General features: G+C 54.1%; 1 protein-coding gene across 3 annotated transcripts; it reads right to left on the bottom strand.

Moving 5' to 3' along the window:
- Positions 1 to 4,607: 4,607 nt before the first annotated feature.
- LOC133360753 (zinc finger protein 768-like) lies at positions 4,608 to 20,338 on the bottom strand. Of its 3 annotated transcripts, XM_061579600.1 has the most exons (6): positions 19,648 to 20,338; positions 18,685 to 18,797; positions 12,414 to 12,491; positions 8,409 to 8,546; positions 6,898 to 7,062; positions 4,608 to 6,825 (listed from the first exon to the last, which is right to left on the bottom strand). In XM_061579600.1, exons 2-6 carry the CDS (start codon positions 18,722 to 18,724, stop codon positions 5,774 to 5,776), a joined length of 1,473 nt encoding a protein of 490 aa, XP_061435584.1. In that variant the 5' UTR covers positions 18,725 to 18,797; positions 19,648 to 20,338; the 3' UTR covers positions 4,608 to 5,773. The 3 variants fall into 3 exon arrangements, with proteins under 3 accessions (XP_061435584.1, XP_061435582.1, XP_061435583.1); XM_061579598.1 differs by having other exon boundaries at positions 4,608 to 7,062; XM_061579599.1 differs by having other exon boundaries at positions 4,608 to 7,062; positions 12,414 to 12,488.
- Between the last annotated feature and the right edge of the window lie 405 nt (positions 20,339 to 20,743).

The following is a 20,743-nucleotide window of genomic DNA, read 5'->3' as shown; positions in this document are numbered from 1 at the left end:
AAACCTCTGTGGGGTGTTCCCACGCGTGGTGACGTCATCGCAGATCTGGTGGTGACGTCATTCCTCAGTAGGTGTGTTAACACGTGATGACGTCAAACCTCTGTGGGGTGTTCCCACGCGTGGTGACGTCATCGCAGATCTGGTGGTGACGTCATTCCTCAGTAGGGGGGGGTGTTAACACACGTGATGACGTCAAACCTCTGTGGGGTGTTCCCACGCGTGATGACGTCAACCGCCTATCTGGTGGTGACGTCATTCCTCAGTAGTGAGGTGTTAACACGCGTGATGACGTCATCGGAGGTCTGGTGGTGACGTCATTCCTCAGTAGGTGTGGTGTTAACATACGTGATGACGTCATCGCAGGTCTGGTGTTGACGTCATTCCTCAGTGGGGGGGGAGGGGGGTGTTACCACCAGTGATGATGTCACCGTCAGTCTGATGGTGACGTCTTCTTCAGTTGGTTGGATGTGGTGTTACCAACGGCGATGACGTCACCGCCAGTCTGGTGGTGACGTCATTTTTCAGCGGGTGGGGGGGGGGGGTCCCAACGTTGACGACGCCACCGCCAATCTGGTGGTGACGTCATTCCTCAGTGTGGCGGTGTTACCACGGGCGATGACGTCACCGCCACGCGTCATCCCATCTGTTCTCCAGCACGTGCCCGTTCACCCAATCACGTTAACCCCGACACAAGCAACGCTTCCCATTGGACACGGAGTGACCGTGACGTCACCACGGCGCATGTGCCAGGCTAGGTGCACTTTGAGGCTGCCTGCTGACAGGAGGAGGTCACGTGACAGACCCAGCAGGTGCCACGGGTCGACTGAGATGAGTGGTAGAGGCATTACCATCAGCTGTGACCCCCTGCTGTGCCAGGCTAGGTGCACGAGGTCATGTGACAGACCCAGCAGGTGCCACGGGTCGACTGAGATGAGTGGTAGAGGCATCACCATCAGCTGTGACCCCCTGCTGTGCCAGGCTAGGTGCACGAGGTCATGTGACAGACCCAGCAGGTGCCATGGGTTGACTGAGATGAGTGGTAGAGGCACCACCAGCAGCTGTGCCCCCTACTGTGCCAACTTGCTGTGCTTTAGCCACCCGGCACTCCGCTCGTTGTTGTGAGCGTCGCTCCTCCGCCCTCCGTTGTTGTTGGAGGGCGACTGCCTCCAACTGCCCAGTAGCGTCCTTCACGAGCCTCCTCCACTGAGGCCGATGTTGACACCGCTGGTACCAGTCATCGGCAAGTCCACTCAGCTCCACGTCCTCCTGTACCACATCACTCCATCTCTTCTCTAGCCCGTACCGCGCCCGTTTAGCCCCCTCGATCCGGCCAAACAGAAGCTGTTCGGGAATGTGGTGACTGGGCATGCGGGCTACATGACCCAGCCAACGCAGCCTTGCCGGCCGGAGGAACTCACCGATGGGACTTTGTCCAGATCTTTCGAGGATTTGTGAGCTCCTCACACAATCCAGCCTGGTTAAACCCAGGATGGATCGTAGGCAGGCCAGCCTAAATGTTTATAACCGGCGAAGATGCTCCATTAGGGGGGTCCACGTTTCACAAGCGTAGAGAAGGGAGGGAATGACCGTGGCCGAGAAGACCCGAAGCTTTGTGCGGAGCGACAGACCAGGTAGCTTCCACACAGCGTTACGCTTACCCCCTCGCCCATTCACCCACTCACTCACCCATTCACTCACCCACTCACCCATTCCCTCATTCCCCCACTCACTCACCCATTCACTCGCCCATTCACCAACTCACTCACCCATTCACCCACCCACCTATTCACCCATTCACTCACCCATTCACTCACCCACTCACCCATTCCCTCATTCCCCCACTCACTCACCCATTCACTCGCCCATTCACCAACTCACTCACCCATTCACCCACCCACCTATTCACCCATTCACTCACCCATTCACTCACCCACTCACCCATTCCCTCATTCCCCCACTCACTCACCCATTCACTCGCCCATTCACCAACTCACTCACCCATTCACCCACCCACCTATTCACCCATTCACTCACCCATTCACTCACCCACTCACCCATTCCCTCATTCCCCCACTCACTCACCCATTCACTCGCCCATTCACCAACTCACTCACCCATTCACCCACCCACCTATTCACCCACTCACTCACCCATTCACTCACCCACTCACCCATTCCCTCATTCCCCCACTCACTCACCCATTCACTCGCCCATTCACCAACTCACTCACCCATTCACCCACCCACCTATTCACCCATTCACTCACCCATTCACTCACCCACTCACCCATTCCCTCATTCCCCCACTCACTCACCCATTCACTCGCCCATTCACCAACTCACTCACCCATTCACCCACCCACCTATTCACCCACTCACTCACCCATTCACTCACCCACTCACCCATTCCCTCATTCCCCCACTCACTCACCCATTCACTCGCCCATTCACCCACTCACTCACTCATTCACCCACCCGCCCATTCACCCATTCACTCACCCATTCACTCACCCATTCACTCACCCATTTACCCACTCACTCGCTCAACCCACTCACCCCTGATTCATTCGCCCATTCACCCACTCACTCACCCATTCACTCACCCACTCACCCATTCCCTCATTCCCCCACTCACTCACCCATTCACTCGCCCATTCACTAACTCACTCACCCATTCACCCACCCACCTATTCACCCATTCACTCACCCATTCACTCACCCACTCACCCATTCCCTCATTCCCCCACTCACTCACCCATTCACTCGCCCATTCACCAACTCACTCACCCATTCACCCACCCACCTATTCACCCATTCACTCACCCATTCACTCACCCACTCACCCATTCCCTCATTCCCCCACTCACTCACCCATTCACTCGCCCATTCACTAACTCACTCACCCATTCACCCACTCACCTATTCACCCATTCACTCACCCATTCACTCACCCACTCACCCATTCCCTCATTCCCCCACTCACTCACCCATTCACTCGCCCATTCACTAACTCACTCACCCATTCACCCACCCACCTATTCACCCATTCACTCACCCATTCACTCACCCACTCACCCATTCCCTCATTCCCCCACTCACTCACCCATTCACTCGCCCATTCACCAACTCACTCACCCATTCACCCACCCACCTATTCACCCACTCACTCACCCATTCACTCACCCACTCACCCATTCCCTCATTCCCCCACTCACTCACCCATTCACTCGCCCATTCACTAACTCACTCACCCATTCACCCACCCACCTATTCACCCATTCACTCACCCACTCACTCACTCAAAACACTCACCCATGACTCATTCGCCCACTCACCCACTTCACTCACCCATTCACCCACCCGCTCACCCATTTACTCACTCATTCACACACTCACCCATTCCCTCAAAAATGTTATAAATTGATTTGCATTTTAATGAGGGAAATAAGTATTTGACCCCCTCTCAATCAGAAAGATTCTGGCTCCCAGGTGTTTTTTTTATACAGGTAACAAGCTGAGATTAGGAGCACACTCTTAAAGGGAGTGCTCCTAAGCTCAGCTTGTTACCTGTATAAAAGACACCTGTTCACAGAAGCAATCAATCAGATTGCGGTTAAATTTCGATTGAAAGCTTTCGTGACTGCAGGGATTCATCTTCTTGGTTCTTTCGGTAAAGTCACGTAGAAGGGAAGTAATAAAATAACGAAAGCTTTAAATAAAAAATTTAACCGCCTCTACGGGGAGGAATTCCACGTAACTTTGAGATCCTTCAACAAGCTCCGTGATAAGAAGGCTCAGCTAATCGAGTATCTCACCTTTTTGAAGAGATGCCGCGACTCTAAGCTTATATACATGCTCCAAGCACGTGTGCTGTTTCATTCAGACGCTGTCGCCTCGACAGACCTGTTCTTCACCTGAGGACGGCTGCTTGCGTTGTGGCCGAAACGTCGTGAGAATTATTTTATTATGTTTTATTTTTATTATTTTATTACTTCCCTATTACGTGACTTTACCGAAAGAACCAAGAAGACGTTGGAATTACCTTATGCCAGAAAAAGTGTGTTGACCAGTGTTATAAGAATTAGTAGATTAGAATAAGAATTGGAAGCAGAAGGAATAGGAGAAAAACAATTAGAATAAGTGTAATGTGAGGTTATATCCGGGTCGTTGATGGATTACAACTCGTCAGGACGATTGGTTCTGCCGGTCCTGGTTCATAGCCAATGGGGGAAGCCTAGGGGCGTGGCCCTGATGTAATAGAAAGATGACAGCTGGTTGTAGAGGATTGGTTCTGCTGGCTTTAGCCACAGCCAATGGGGAGACGAGTCAGGGGCGTGGTCCCGGGAGCCTCTGGAATATTCCATAGAGGCTAACCAGGATTGGTGGAAACGTACCACGTGACCCGGGTATTAAATAGGGGTGGAGACGAACGACACGTGGGTCAGAACGGGAACGAACGGAGGAAGGGGGCCACGCGGGAGCGGGGCTCCGGGTTGCCACGTGGCAGTGCGTCTCTCTCTGTATCTGTCTCTCTCACGCTGCCTGTCAACAGCGTGAAGGAAAAGCTGTAATACAAGTTGAATAAAAGACGGATTCCAGACGTCGTCTCAACGAGCTTTATTACAAATGCATGCGGCCAAACCGTACGACGTATACAGCGACGCAACGCCCCGATTCCACAAGGCACACAGAGGAGACATCGCCGCGATGCACTCCGCTACTCCGCTGCTCCCACCAGAAGAATAAGAATTATAAGAAGAATTAGTAGAAGAAGAATTAGAATAAGAAGAAGAATTGGAATAAGAATTAGAATAAGAATTGGAAGCAGAAGGAATAGGAGAAGAACAATTAGAATAAGTAAGCTCCAAATCAAGTAAGAAGAATTAGAAGAAGAATTAGAAGAATTGGTAGAAGAATTAGTCGTAGAAGAATTCACAGTAGTAGGATTTGAAGAAGGAATAGGAGGAGAACAATTAGAATAAGTCAGCTCCAAATCAAGTAAGAAGAATTAATAGAAGAATCAGTAGGAAAAGAAGGAGGATTAGAAAAAGATGAATTAGACGAAAGATGAGGAGGTGCTGCAAAACGAATCGGCATTCGCGAGACAACTTGCAAAACACTTCGCGTCCGAAGCGTTTCACGCCACCACTGCGCTCAACCCGAACGGAAGCTCCCGGGGCATCGCGTTTCTACAGCTGCCGGCAGAGGTCGCAACCGGGTACCCGATACCCGTACCCTACCCGATACCCGGCTACCCGTACCCGGCCGGGTACAGGTACGGGTAGCCGTTTGCGACCCTGGTGTGGACGGGTACGGGTAGACCGTGAGTCACTGGTGAGTCACCGTTTGTCACTCATTTCCCAACGTCTTGTCTCTTCTCACAATTCAAGTTCCTAGAATCAACCCACCCGTGCCTGCAACATGGCTTCATCCCAGAGGTCGCAATCAGGTACCCGATACCCGTACCCGGGTACGGGTAGGGTACGGGTACGGCTGGGTACGGGTACCCGTTTGCGACCCTGGTGCAGCCGGGTACGGGTAGACCGTGAGTCACTGGTGAGTAACCGTTTGTCACTCATTTCGGGTAGGGTACGGGTAGGGAACTGGCACCCGTACCCGGCCGGGTACGGGTACTCATTTGTGACCCTGGTGCGGCCGGGTACGGGTACGGGTAGGCCGTGAGTCACCGGTGAGTAACCGTTTGTCACTCATTTCGGGGAGGGTACGGGTTCCCGTTTGCGACCCTGGTGCGGCCGGGTACGGGGGGTAAGCAATCAAAACCCGTTTGCGACCTCTGCCTGCCGGTGAGTCCTGGAGTGGCTCTTCAGATAGTCGCTCCGCGCGAACCCCTTCCCGCACTCGGGGCAAACGTGCGGCCGCTCTCCCGAGTGAGCCCTCGCGTGCTTCTTCAGATCCGAGCTGCGAGCGAACCCCTTGCCGCACTCGCCGCAAGCGTGCGGACGCTCTCCTGCGTGCCCCCTGGCGTGCGCCTCCAGGCCCGAGCGTCGGGCGAAGCCCTTCCCGCACTCGGGGCAAACGTGCGGCCTCTCGGCGGCGTGCGTCCCGGCGCGGTGCTTCCTCAGGTAGGACGGCCGCGCGAACAGCTTCCCGCACTCGCCGCACGCGTGACGCCTCTCAGCGGCGTGGGTCCCGGCGTGCGCCTCAAGCGCGTATCGCCGCGCGAACGCCTTCCCGCAAAGCGCGCAAGCGTGCGGGCGCTCCCCCGAGTGAGTGAGCCCGTGCTTGCGAAGAACGGAGCGCTTCGAGAACCCCTTCCCGCACTCGCCGCAGACGTGCGGCCTCTCTCCGGCGTGGGCCGACGCCACGTGAGCCCGCAGGTCCGAGAGCTCCCCGAAGCGCTTGCCGCACTGCTCGCAGGCGTGAGGCCTCACCCCGGCGTGGGCCCGCGCGTGCCTGGCCAGGGCGAAGCGCTGGGCGAAGGCCCGGCCGCACTCGGGGCAGACGTGGGGCCGCTCGCCCGTGTGGACGCGAGCGTGGGCCTCCAGGTTGTAGCGCTGCGAGAACGCGCGGCCGCAGTCGGGGCAGGCGTGGGGCCTCTCCCCCGTGTGCGTGGCCGCGTGCTTGCGCAGGAGGCAGCGGTACGAGAAGTGCTTGCCGCACTCCGCGCACGAAACCCTCCGCTTCGGTTTATTCCTCGCCGAAGCGCCGGCGGTGGCGGTGGTGTTGTCGTTCTTCTCCTCCTGACGCTCTCCCGCAGCGTCGGCGGCACGTGCCGGCTCCGTGCCGACTGGCGATGGTGCGCGTCGCTCCTGCGCGCCGGGTGTCCTTCTCCCCTTCTGCTGCTGCTGCTTCTGCTTCTGCTGCTTCTGCTGCTGCTGCTTCTGCTTCTGCTGCTGCTGCTTCTGCTGCTGCTGCTTCTGCTGCTGTTTCTGCTGCTGCTGCTTCTTAGCCTGCGGCTGCTGCTGTTGCCGTTGGCCGGCGCTGTGATCGCGGTCGCCTGGCGGAGCCGTGCCATACTCCGCACAGGCTCTCGGTGTCGTGACGCCGCCGCTGCCAGCGCCGCACTCCGCACACGGAGGCCGCTCCGTAGGGCCGGCTTGGTCTGCCGCGAGTTTTTTGAAAGAGAAGAAACACAGGGGGGCGTCTCGGTGTGAGAGGCAAGTCGAGTTTGTTATGCTGGCACCTGGTCTGGAGTGATTGGAAGGCATGGGCCAGATCGGCTCAATAACAACGGTAGGAGGCTGCTAGACTTCTGTGCTGCCCATGGGCTTGTAATTACCAACACGCTGTTCTGAGATCGGCGCAATCACACATCATGGATGCACACCCGGTCCAAGCAAGAACATCTACTGGACTACATAGTGACAGAACAGCGGATGCGAGCCCATGTCCTTGACACCAGGACCTACCGTGGAGCTGATCTGCCCTCTGACCATCGACTTGTCATCTGTAATATGCACCTGTTTCTGTGTGTCTGTCTCTGTGTGTCTATCTCTGTGTGTCTGTCTCTGTGTGTCTGTCTCTGTGTGTGTCCCTGTGTCTCTGTGTGTCTGTCTCTGTGTGTCTGTCTCTGTGTGTCTGTCTCTGTGTCTCTGTCTCTGTGTCTCTGTCTCTGTGTCTCTGTCTCTGTGTCTCTGTCTCTGTGTGTCTGTCTCTGTGTGTGTCCCTGTGTCTCTGTGTGTCTGTCTCTGTGTGTCTGTCTCTGTGTGTCTATCTCTGTGTGTCTGTCTCTGTGTCTCTGTGTCTCTGTCTCTGTGTGTCTGTCTCTGTGTGTCTGTCTCTGTGTGTCTGTCTCTGTGTGTCTGTCTCTGTGTCTCTGTCTCTGTGTGATGATTGCTTGTTTTGCAATCGAATTATTTAATTTATGTTCTTTCTACGTGATGACTTTACCGAAAGAACCAAAGAGTAATTCCTGCAGTCACGAAAGCTACAAATCAAGTTGAAAGATTTTAGATTTAACTAGATTTAAACAGGTCTCTGCGGGGTGGGCTGGTAGGAACGAATAACCAAAGAATATAAACATAATGTATTATGACACTTGTTTAGCCAGGAAAGCCTCATTGAGTGTAAAGGTTTTTGTAGGGTCCTGCCAAGTGTTTGCAGTAGGGGGCGATGTTGCTACACCTAATCGGACGATAGGAAGGGAGAGTTTGAGGCCTAGTGCTAGGCTTTAGGCCTAGCTGTAGGCTTTAGGCCGCTGTGAGTTAATTTTTAATTTAAATGTTTTAATTAAAAACTATCTCAGGGAATTAGAAGGGAATGTTACACTTGTTTAGCCAGGAAAGCGTCGCTGAGTCTAAAGGTTTTTGTAGGGTCCTGCCAAGTGTTTGCAGTAGGGGGCGATGTTGCTACACCTAATCGGACATCGGACGGACGGACGATATAATCTATTGTAGGCTGGTTCACTTCGTTCCTACCAGTATTAGACCTCTATTATGTGACTCTCACCTTCGCCAACATCCTCATCATCCTCCTCCTCCGACAGCTCAACCTCGATGAAGTTGCGATCTGGAGAGAGCGGCGGTCCATCACGGGACTCTCCGCTCTCCTCTGGCATCTCGACTTTGATCAAATTCACGTCCGGAGCTGCGGGTCAAGGGGGAGGGAGGGGAGGGGTCTCTGTGTGATTCTATAGGTCTGTGTGAGTCTATGGGTCTCTGTGTGAGTAGTCTGTGGGTCTCTGTGTGAGTAGTCTGTGGGTGTCTGTGTGAGTCAGTGGGTCTCTGTGTGATGAGTCTATGGGTCTCTGTGTGAGTCTGTGGGTCTCTGTGTGAGTCCATGGGTCTCTCTGTGTGGGTCTCTGTGTGAGTCTGTGGGTCTCTGTGTGAGTCTGTGGGTCTCTGTGTGAGTCTATGGGTCTCTGTGTGAGGTCTATGGGTCTCTGTGTGAGTCTGTGGGTCTCTGTGTGAGTCTATGGGTCTCTGTGTGAGTCTGTGGGTCTCTGTGCGAGTCTATGGGTCTCTGTGTGTGTTTATGCGTCTCTGTGTGAGTCTATGGGTCTCTATGTGAGTCTGTGGGTCTCTGTGTGAGTCTGTGGGTCTCTGTGTGAGTCTGTGGGTCTCTGTGTGAGTCTGTGGGTCTCTGTGTGAGTATGTGGGTCTCTGTGTGAGTCTATGGGTCTCTGCGTGAGTCTGTGGGTCTCTGTGTGAGTCTGTGGGTCTCTGTGTGGTGAGTCTATGGGTCTCTGTGAGGTGAGTCTGTGGGTCTCTGTGTGAATCTGTGGGTCTCTGCGTGAGTCTGTGGGTCTCTGTGTGAGTCTGTGGGTCTCTGTGTGGTGAGTCTGTGGGTCTCTGTGTGAGTCTGTGAGTCTCTGTGTGAGTCTGTGGGTCTCTGTGTGGTGAGTCTGTGGGTCTCTGTGTGAGTCTGTGGGTCTCTGTGTGAGTCTGTGGGTCTCTGTGTGGTGAGTCTATGGGCCTCTGTGTGGTGAGTCTATAGGTCTCTGTGTGGTGAGTCTGTGGGTCTCTGTGTGAGTCTGTGGGTCTCTGTGTGAGTCTGTGGGTCTCTGTGTGATGAGTCTATGGGTCTCTGTGTGGTGAGTCCGTTAGGTCTCTGGTGTGGTGAGTCCTGTGGGTCTCTGCGTGAGTCTGTGGGTCTCTGTGTGAGTCTATGGGTCTCTGTGCGAGTCTGTGGGTCTCTGTGTGAGTCTGTGGGTCTCTGTGTGATGAGTCTATGGGTCTCTGTGTGGTGAGTCTGTGGGTCTCTGTGTGGTGAGTCTGTGGGTCTCTGTGTGAGTCTGTGGGTCTCTGTGTGAGTCTGTGTGTCTCTGTGTGAGTCTGTGTGTCTCTGTGTGAGTCTATGGGTCTCTTTGTGAGTCTATGGGTCTCTGTGTGAGTCTGTGAGTCTCTGTGTGAGTCTATGGGTCTCTGTGTGAGTCTGTGGGTCTCTGTGTGAGTCTATGGGTCTCTGTGTGAGTCTGTGGGTCTCTGTGTGAGTCTATGGGTCTCTGTGTGAGTCTGTGGGTCTCTGTGTGAGTCTGTGGGTCTCTGTGTGAGTCTGTGGGTCTCTGTGTGAGTTTGTGGGTCTCTGTGTGAGTCTATGGGTCTCTGTGTGAGTTTGTGGGTCTCCGTGCGAGTCTGTGGGTCTCTCTGTGCGAGTCTGTGGGTCTCTGTGCGAGTCTATGGGTCTCTGTGTGTGTGTTATGGGTCTCTGTGTGAGTCTATTGGTCTCTGTGTGAGTCTGTGGGTCTCTGTGTGAGTCTATGGGTCTCTGTGTGAGTCTGTGGGTCTCTGTGTGAGTCTATGGGTCTCTGTGTGAGTCTGTGGGTCTCTGTGTGAGTCTGTGGGTCTTTGTGTGAGTAGTCTGTGGGTCTCTGTGTGAGTAGTCTGTGGGTCTCTGTGTGAGTCTGTGGGTCTCTGTGTGAGTCTGTGGGTCTCTGTGCGAGTCTATGGGTCTCTATGCGAGTCTGTGGATACTCTCTGTGTGAGTCTGTGGGTCTCTGTGTGAGTCTGTGGGTCTCTGTGTGAGTCTATGGGTCTCTGTGTGAGTAGTCTGTGGGTCTCTGTGTGAGTAGTCTGTGGGTCTCTGTGTGAGTCTGTGGGTCTCTGTGTGAGTCTGTGGGTCTCTGTGCGAGTCTATGGGTCTCGGTGTGTGTTTATGGGTCTCTGTGTGAGTCTATGGGTCTCTATGCGAGTCTGTGTGTCTCTGTGTGAGTCTATGGGTCTCTGTGTGAGTCTGTGGTCTCTGTGTGAGTCTATGGGTCTCTTGTGAGTCTATGGGTCTCTGTGTGAGTCTGTGGTCTCTGTGTGAGTCTGTGGGTCTCTGTGTGAGTCTGTGGGTCTCTGTGTTGAGTCTATGGGTCTCTGTGTGAGTCTGTGGGTCTCTGTGTGAGTCTGTGGTCTCTGTGTGATCTATGGTCTCGTGTGAGTCTGGGTCTCTGTGTGAGTCTATGGGTCTCTGTGTGAGTCTGTGGTCTCTGTGTGAGTCTGTGGGCCTCTGTGTGAGTCTATGGGTCTCTGTGTGAGTCTATGGGTCTCTGTGTGAGTCTGTGGGTCTCTGTGTGAGCTGTGGGTCTCTGTGAGTCTATGGTCTCTGTGTGTGTTTATGTCTCTGTGTGAGTCTATGGGTCTCTGTGTGAGTCTGTGGGTCTCTGTGTGAGTCTGGGTCTCTGTGTGAGTCTGTGGTCTCTGTGTGAGTCTGTGGGTCTCTGTGTGAGTCTGTGGGTCTCTGTGTGAGTCTATGGGTCTCTGTGTGAGTCTGTGGGTCTCTGTGTGAGTCTGTGGGTCTCTGTGTGAGTCTGTGGGTCTCTGTGTGAGTCTGTGGGTCTCTGTGTGAGTCTGTGGGTCTCTGTGTGAGTCGTGGGTCTCTGTGTGAGTCTATGGTCTCTGTGGAGTCTGTGGGTCTCTGTGTGAGTCTGTGGGTCTCTGTGTGTCTGTGGGTCTCTCTGTGAGTCTATGGGTCTCTGTGTGAGTCTGTGGTCTCTGTGTGAGTCTGTGGTCTCTGTGTGAGTCTATGGGTCTCTACGTGAGTCTATGGGTCTCTGTGTGAGTCTATGTCTCTGTGTGAGTCTGTGGGTCTCTGTGTGAGTCTGTGGGTCTCTGTGTGAGTCTATGGGTCTCTGTGTGAGTCTGTGGGTCTCTGTGTGAGTCTGTGGTCTCTGTGTGAGTCTATGAGTCTCGTGTGAGTCTATGGGTCTCTGTGTGAGTCTATGGGTCTGTGTGAGTCTGTGGGTCTCTGTGTGAGTCTGTGGGTCTCTGTGTGAGTCTGTGGGTCTCTGTGTGAGTCTATGGGTCCTCTGTGTGAGTCTATGGGTCTCTGTGTGAGCCTGTGGGTCTCTGTGTGAGTCTATGGGTCTCTGTGTGAGTCTGTGGGTCCTTTGTGTGAGTCTGTGGGTCTCTGTGTGAGTCTGTGGGTCTCTGTGTGAGTCTGTGGGTCTCTGTGTGAGTCTGTGGGTCTCTGTGTGAGTCTGTGGGTCTCTGTGTGAGTCGTGGGTCTCTGTGTGAGTCTATGGGTCCTGCTGTGTGAGTCTGTGGGTCTCTGTGTGAGTCTGTGTGTCTCTGTGTGGTGAGTCTGTGGGTCTCTGTGTGAGCTGTGGGTCTCTGTGTGAGTCTGTGGGTCTCTGTGTGAGTCTGTGGGTCTCTGTGTGAGTCTATGGGTCTCTGTGTGATGAGTCTGTGGGTCTCTGTGTGTGAGTCTGTGGGTCTCTATGTGAGTCTGTGGGTCTCTATGTGAGTCTGTGGGTCTCTATGTGAGTCTGTGGGTCTCTGTGTGAGTCTGTGGGTCTCTGTGTGAGTCTATGGGTCTCTGTGTGATGAGTCTGTGGGTCTCTGTGTGTGAGTCTGTGGTCTCTATGTGAGTCTGTGGGTCTCTGTGTGAGTCTGTGGGTCTCTGTGTGAGTCTATGGGTCTCTGTGTGATGAGTCTGTGGGTCTCTGTGTGTGAGTCTGTGGGTCTCTATGTGAGTCTGTGGGTCTCTGTGTGAGTCTGTGGGTCTCTGTGTGAGTCTGTGGGATCTCACCCGAGTCTCCCTCCTGCCGTTCGGCCTTCACCTTCAGCGGCCGCGACGTCTCCCGGCCGGGACCCACGCTGACGTCTCCTTGGCAACGACAGCGACACGCAGACGCCGCAACTCAGATGCAACTCATACACAGCAAATCAGACGCAACTCAGACACAGCAACTCAGACGCAACTCAGATGCAACTCAGACGCAACTCAGACATGGCAACTCAGACGCAACTCAGACACGGCAACTCAGACGCAACTCAGACACGGCAACTCAGACGCAACTCAGACACAGCAATTCAGACGCAACTCAGATGCAACTCAGACGCAACTCAGACACAGCAACTCAGACGTGGCAACTCAGACGCAGCAACTCAGATGCAATTCCACCAAACTTTACCCCACCACCACTACCAAGAGGAGGGAGTCACCCACATTTTACCCCAACAACAACAACCGCCAATCGCCACTAAGTGGCGGTGACCTCACCACGACGCTTGTGCCAGGCCATGTGCACCTTGAGGCCACGTGAAGTGTCGAATACCCGCTGGCAGGAGGTCACGGGGCAGACCCAGCAGGTGCCACGGGTCGACTGACTGAGATGACCGAGATGACTGGCTGATGCACCACCTGTGCCCCCTACTGTGCTAACTTGCTGTGCTTTAGCCACCCGCCGCTCCACTCGTTGTTGTGAGCTTCGCTCCTCCGCCCTCCGTTGTTGTTGGAGGGCGACTGCCTCCAACTGCCCAGTGGCGTCCTTCACGAGCCTCCTCCACAGAGGCCGATCTTGACACCGCTGGTACCGGTCATCGGCAAGTCCACTCAGCTCCACGTCCTCCTGTACAACATCACTCCATCTCCTCTCTGGCCCGTGCCACGCCCGTTTATCCCCCTCGATCCGGCCAAAATAAAAGCTGTTTAGGCATGCGGTGACTGGGCATACGGGCCACATGACCCAGCCAACACAGCCTTGCCTGCAGGAGGAGCTCACCAATGGGACTTTGCCCAGATCTTACGAGGATATGTGAGCTCCTCAGACAATCCAGCCTGGTCAAACCCAGGATGGATCGTAGGCAGGCCAGCCTAAATGTTTCGAACCGGCGAAGATGTTCCATGTTGGGGGGGTCCACGTTTCGCAAGCGTAGAGAAGGGAGGGAATGACTGTGGCCCAGAAGACCTGAGGCTTCGTGTGGAGCAACAGGCCAGGTAGCTTCCACACAGCGTTACACAACCGATGAAAAGATAATGCCGCTTGACTGAATTGGAGTGTGATCTCTGCTGTCAAACCGGAGCCGGTCATGGGCACACTACCCAGGTATGGGAAACGCTCCACTCTCTCCACAACTGCCCCATCACCAATTGGGAGTTGTGGGGGTGGAGTGTCCGATGGTACAAAATACCCAGGCAGGTGCTTAGTTTTGGTGGGGCTGATGGTAAGGCCCCACCTCTTAGTGGCAAGCTCCAGGTTCAGCAGCAGCGTCTCCAACTCCTCCTCTGAGTGAGCAGCAATTACCAAATCATCGGCATACGTAACATTGTTGACCAATAGGGAGCCATCCCTTGACCGCACCCAGGCATCGATCAGCCTTCCATTGTATCTGTACCAGATGGAAATTCCTCCGGTACAGCTACTGAAGGCTTCACGAACTACATGGTTGAAATAGATGTTAAATAATGTGGGAGCCAGAGGACACCCCTGTCGCACCCCAAAATGAACAGGGAATGACTCTGACTCCCGGCCACGTAGTTTTACTCGGGCCCGCTTACCATCATGATCGTGAGCAGAGGGTCAGGGACTCCGAAAGCACAAAGAATAACCAAGAGCCCAGGCCTACTGATGGTATCATAGGCCTTGACCAGGTCAATAAAGCAGAGATGTAGGTCTTGTTGGAATTCCCTACACCTCTGCTGTAACAGACAGAGAGAAAATATGGCATCTGTGCATGACCGCCCTTTCCTGAAACCACATTGGGGCTCCGCAAGCCTCTCCTCAGCATGCCTAGCAAGGCGATGTTGAATAATCCTTGCCAGGACCTTTCCCGGCACACTGGGGAGTGAGATGCCCCTGTAGTTATTACAGTCTGTGCAGTCTTCCTTCTTAAAGATGGGGACCACCAGGGCATCCTTAAATCCTGCAGAACCTGTCCAGTGGCCCAGGCTGTTGGTATGATGTCATGTAGGGCAGTCTGTGCACAAACGCCACCCTCCCTCAACATTTCGCTTGGGAGATCATCTCTGCCCGGTGCCTTTCCTGGTCTCAGACTCTGGATCGCCTTTAGCACTTCCTCAACAGATGGCACCTTAGCCAGCCACTCACAGGGGGTGACTACTTCTTTCAATATTTGAGGCACCGCAGCCTCAGCAGGGTCATCCCCACTTTGTCCCACGATGTTTTCCAGGCTGAGGGATTTCCCCTCCCCCGGGACCTCACAGAAATGCTCAGCAAATCTGCAAACCTGTTCCTGGGGGTCGGAGATTGGATCACCGTTCTTTCCCCTAATGATGGTAATAGGTGTGGCGCTGCAGGTTACTTTTTTGATAAAATTAGAGAGCGATTTGTGATCGCAGGCCATTAAGGCAGACTCCATCTCCTCAGCAACCCGCGACCACCACCCATCCTTGCAGCACCTCACGGCTTTCTGAACCTCCGAGCGAAGTCTGCGGTAATCCTCCTCAATCTTTGACGTGGGATGCTGTAGGACAATTAGAGTGGGCCTATCGCTTTTTCTCAGCCAGCCTGAACACCTCTTCTGTCAGCCAGGGTCTCTGGGGAGGTCTGGACCGTGTACCCAAAGCAGCCATTGCAGCTGCATGAGTCACAGTCCTGAACCTCGCCCATTTCCCATCGACATCAGGAGGAGTGGGGGACGATACCAACCTCAGCCGCAAGCGATGATCAAATTCTCGAAACTTTCATCAGCTAGCTGAGACCAGGCCACCTTAGGTTGGAATGGGGTCCTGGGTGTACACCCACCACCGGAGTGGAAGAATGGCATCTTACAGATGACTAGTCGATGGTCAGTGGGCAGATCAGCTCCACGGTAGGTCCTGGTGTCAAGGACATGGGCTCACATCCGCCACTCCCTGTTGTTTGGCAAATTACCCCACCACCACCACCAAGAGGAGGGAGTCACCCACACTTTACCCTGTGGGTCTCTGTGTGAGTCTATGGGTCTCTGTGTGAGGCTATGGGTCTCTGTGTGAGTCTGTGGGTCTCTGTGTGAGTCTATGAGTCTCTGTGTGAGTCTATGGGTCTCTGTGTGAGTCTGTGGGTCTCTGTGTGAGTCTGTGGGTCTCTGTGTGAGTCTATGAGTCTCTGTGTGAGTCTATGGGTCTCTGTGTGAGTCTGTGGGTCTCTGTGTGGTGAGTCTGTGGGTCTCTGTGTGAGTCTATGGGTCTCTGTGTGAGGCTATGGGTCTCTGTGTGAGTCTGTGGGTCTCTGTGTGAGTCTATGAGTCTCTGTGTGAGTCTATGGGTCTCTCTGTGAGTCTGTGGGTCTCTGTGTGGTGAGTCTGTGGGTCTCTGTGTGAGTCTATGGGTCTCTGTGTGAGTCTGTGTGTCTCTGTGTGAGTCTATGGGTCTCTGTGAGAGTCTGTGGGTCTCTGTGTGAGTCTGTGGGTCTCTGTGTGAGTCTGTGGGTCTCTGTGCGAGTCTGTGGGTCTCTGTGTGAGTCTATGGGTCTTTGTGTGAGTCTATGAGTCTCTGTGTGAGTCTATGGGTCTCTGTGTGAGTCTGTGGGTCTCTGTGTGAGTCTGTGGGTCTCTGTGTGAGTCTGTGGGTCTCTGTGTGAGTCTGTGGGTCTCTGTGTGAGTCTGTGGGTCTCTGTGTGGGTCTCTGTGTGAGTCTGTGGGTCTCTGTGTGAGTCTGTGGGTCTCTGTGTGAGTCTATGAGTCTCTATGTGAGTCTATGAGTCTCTGTGTGAGTCTGTGGGTCTCTGTGTGAGTCTGTGGGTCTCTGTGTGAGTCTGTGGGTCTCTGTGTGAGTCTGTGGGTCTCTGTGCGAGTCTGTGGGTCTCTGTGTGAGTCTATGGGTCTCTGTGTGAGTCTATGAGTCTCTGTGTGAGTCTATGGGTCTCTGTGTGAGTCTGTGGGTCTCTGTGTGAGTCTGTGGGTCTCTGTGTGAGTCTGTGGGTCTCTGTGTGAGTCTGTGGGTCTCTGTGTGAGTCTGTGGGTCTCTGTGTGGGTCTCTGTGTGAGTCTGTGGGTCTCTGTGTGAGTCTGTGGGTCTCTGTGTGAGTCTATGAGTCTCTATGTGAGTCTATGAGTCTCTGTGTGAGTCTGTGGGTCTCTGTGTGAGTCTGTGGGTCTCTGTGTGAGTCTGTGGGTCTCTGTGTGAGTCTGTGGGTCTCTGTGTGAGTCTGTGGGTCTCTGTGTGAGTCTGTGGGTTTCTCTGTGAGTCTGTGGGTCTCTGTGTGAGTCTGTGGGTCTCTGTGTGAGTCTGTGGGTCTCTGTGTGAGTCTGTGGGTCTCTGTGTGAGTCTGTGGGTTTCTCTGTGAGTCTGTGGGTCTCTATGTGAGTCTGTGGGTCTCTGTGTGAGTCTGTGGGTCTCTGTGTGAGTCTGTGGGTCTCTGTGTGAGTCTGTGGGTCTCTGTGTGAGTCTGTGGGTCTCTGTGTGAGTCTATGGGTCTCTGTGTGGTGAGTCTGTGGGTCTCTGTGTGAGTCTATGGGTCTCTGTGTGAGTCTGTGGGTCTCTGTGTGAGTCTGTGGGTCTCTGTGTGAGTCTGTGGGTCTCTGTGTGAGTCTGTGTGTCTCTGTGTGAGTCTGTGGGTCTTCTGTGTGAGTCTGTGGGTCTCTGTGTGAGTCTGTGTGTCTCTGTGTGAGTTCGATGTGTCTCTGTGTGAGTCTGTGGGTCTCTGTGTGAGTCGATGTGTCTCTGTGTGAGTCTGTGGGTCTCTGTGTGAGTCTATGGGTCTCTGTGTGAGTCTGTGGGTCTCTGTGTGAGTCTGTGGGTCTCTGTGTGAGTCTGTGGGTCTCTGTGTGAGTCTGTGTGTCTCTGTGTGAGTCTGTGGGTCTCTGTGTGAGTCTGTGGGTCTCTGTGTGAGTCTGTGTGTCTCTGTGTGAGTCGATGTGTCTCTGTGTGAGTCTGTGGGTCTCTGTGTGAGTCGATGTGTCTCTGTGTGAGTCTGTGGGTCTCTGTGTGAGTCTGTGGGTCTCTGTGTGAGTCTGTGTGTCTCTGTGTGAGTCTGTGGGTCTCTGTGTGAGTCTGTGGGTCTCTGTGTGAGTCTGTGTGTCTCTGTGTGAGTCGATGTGTCTCTGTGTGAGTCTGTGGGTCTCTGTGTGAGTCGATGTGTCTCTGTGTGAGTCTGTGGGTCTCTGTGTGAGTCTATGGGTCTCTGTGTGAGTCTGTGGGTCTCTGTGTGAGTCTGTGGGTCTCTGTGTGAGTCTGTGGGTCTCTGTGTGAGTCTGTGGGTCTCTGTGTGAGTCTATGTGTCTCTGTGTGAGTCTGTGTGTCTCTGTGTGAGTCTGTGGGTCTCTGTGTGAGTCTGTGGGTCTCTGTGTGAGTCTGTGGGTCTCTATGCGAGTCTATGGGTCTCTGTGTGAGTCTATGTGTCTCTGTGTGAGTCTATGTGTCTCTGTGTGAGTCTATGTGTCTCTGTGTGAGTCTATGTGTCTCTGTGTGAGTCTGTGTGTCTCTGTGTGAGTCTGTGGGTCTCTGTGCGAGTCTGTGGGTCTCTGTGTGAGTCTATGGGTCTCTGTGTGAGTCTATGAGTCTCTGTGTGAGTCTATGGGTCTCTGTGTGAGTCTGTGGGTCTCTGTGTGAGTCTGTGGGTCTCTGTGTGAGTCTGTGGGTCTCTGTGTGAGTCTGTGGGTCTCTGTGTGGGTCTCTGTGTGAGTCTGTGGGTCTCTGTGTGAGTCTGTGGGTCTCTGTGTGAGTCTATGAGTCTCTATGTGAGTCTATGAGTCTCTGTGTGAGTCTGTGGGTCTCTGTGTGAGTCTGTGGGTCTCTGTGTGAGTCTGTGTGTCTCTGTGTGAGTCTGTGGGTCTCTGTGTGAGTCTGTGTGTCTCTGTGTGAGTCGATGTGTCTCTGTGTGAGTCTGTGTGTCTCTGTGTGAGTCTGTGCGTCTCTGTGTGAGTCGATGTGTCTCTGTGTGAGTCTGTGTGTCTCTGTGTGAGTCTGTGTGTCTCTGTGTGAGTCTGTGTGTCTCTGTGTGAGTCTGTGTGTCTCTGTGTGAGTCTGTGTGTCTCTGTGTGAGTCTATGGGTCTCTGTGTGAGTCTGTGTGTCTCTGTGTGAGTCTGTGGGTCTCTGTGTGAGTCTGTGTGTCTCTGTGTGAGTCTGTGTGTCTCACGTTCTGCTTCAATCTTCACCACGTGTGCCTCTTCCTTCATGTCTCCGGCTGGACTCGCACAAAGACAAAGGTCCCCTGTGTAGCCTTGACCAGACTCTGGGGGCAAGTGCACTCTGAATACACACGCGGAGACACAGAGACTCACACAGAGACACACAGAGAGACACAGAGACACACACAGAGACTCACACAGAGACACACACAGAGACACCCAGAGAGACACACAGAGACACACACACAGAGAGACACAGAGACACACACAGAGACTCACACAGAGACACACACAGAGACACCCAGAGAGACACACAGAGACACACACACAGAGAGACACAGAGACACACACAGAGACTCACACAGAGACACACACAGAGACACCCAGAGAGACACACAGAGACACACACAGAGACACCCAGAGAGACACACACAGAGATACACACACAGAGACACACAGAGAGACACAGAGACACACACAGAGACTCACACAGAGACACACACAGAAGACACCCAGAGAGACACACAGAGACACACACACAGAGAGACACAGAGACACACACAGAGACTCACACAGAGACACACACAGAGACACCCAGAGAGACACACAGAGACACACACACAGAGACACACAGAGACACACAGAGACACACACAGAGAGAGACACACAGAGACACACAGAGACACAGAGAGACACACAGAGACTCACAGAGAGAGACACACAGAGACACAAACAGAAAGACACACAGAGACACACAGAGAGACACACAGAGAGAGAGAGAGACACACACTAAGACAGACACAGAGACAGACACAGTGAGACACAGACACGGAAAGAGACCCACAGAGACACACAGAGACCCACAAAGACACACAGAGACACACAGACACACACAGAGACACACACAGACAGACAACTGTCTTCGTGTCTCTGTCACGCCGTGTCTCACTCTGGTATCCTTGTACTCTTACCTTCGTGTATCTGTCTCACTCCCTGTGTCTCTGTGTATGTCTCTGTCTCTCTGTGTGTGTCTCACTCCCTGTCTCTGTCTCTGTGTCTCTCTGTCTCTGTGTGTGTCTCTGTGTGTCTCTTTGTCTCTGTGTCTCTGTGTGTGTCTCTGTGTGTCTCTCTGTCTCTGTGTCTGTCTCTGTGTGTCTCTCTGTGTGTCTCTGTGTCTCTCTCTCTGTGTCTCTGTGTGTGTCTCTGTCTCTGTGTGTCTCTCTGTGTGTCTCTGTGTCTCTCTCTGTGTGTCTCTGTGTGTGTCTCTGTCTCTGTGTGTCTCTCTGTGTGTCTCTGTCTCTGTGTGCGTCTCTCTGTCTCCGTGTCTGTCTCTGTGTCTATGTGTGTGTCTCTCTGTCTCTGTGTGTCTCTGTGTGTCTATGTGTGTGTCTCTGTGTGTCTCTGTGTGTGTCTCTGTGCGTGTCTCTGTGTGTGTCTCTGTCTCTGTCTCTGTGTGTGTCTCTCTCTGCGTATCTGTGTGTATCTCTGTCTCTGTGTGTCTCTCTGTGTGTCTCTGTGTGTGTGTCTCTGTCTGTGTCTGTCTCTGTGTGTCTCTCTGTCTCTGTGTGTCTCTGTGTCTCTGTGTGTGTCTCTGTGTGTCTCTCTGTGTGTCTCTGTGTGTGTCTCTCTGTGTGTCTCTCCGTGTGTCTCTCTCCACTTGGACTCGCTTCTCACAAGAGAGCGGCAAGAAGCCCGGCCAAGACGCGAATCGCAATTACCTCGCATCTTGCCCCTCCCCCCCCTCCCCCCCCTCTCACCCCTCCCCCCTCCCCCTCCCCTCCCCCCTCTCACCCCCCCCCCTCTGCCCCTCACCCCTCCCCCTGTCCCTCCTCTCACCCCTCTCCCCCCTCCCCCTCTCACCCCTCCCCCTGTCCCTCCCCCTCCCCCCTCTCCCCCCTCCCCCTCTCCCCCTCCCCCTGTCCCTCCCCCTCCCCCCCCTCCCCTTGTCACCCCTCCCCCCTCCCCCTCTCACCCCACCCCCCTCTCACCCCTCCCCCCTCCCCCTCCCCTCCCCCCTCTCACCCCCCCCCCCTCTGCCCCTCCCCCCTCACCCCTCCCCCTGTCCCT

The sequence above is a fragment of the Lethenteron reissneri genome, chromosome 69 (genome assembly GCF_015708825.2).
Source record: "Lethenteron reissneri isolate LAM-NWPU_2019-01 chromosome 69, ASM1570882v1, whole genome shotgun sequence".
Lineage (NCBI taxonomy): Eukaryota > Metazoa > Chordata > Hyperoartia > Petromyzontiformes > Petromyzontidae > Lethenteron > Lethenteron reissneri.
This window is presented reverse-complemented; position numbering and strand designations above follow the sequence as displayed.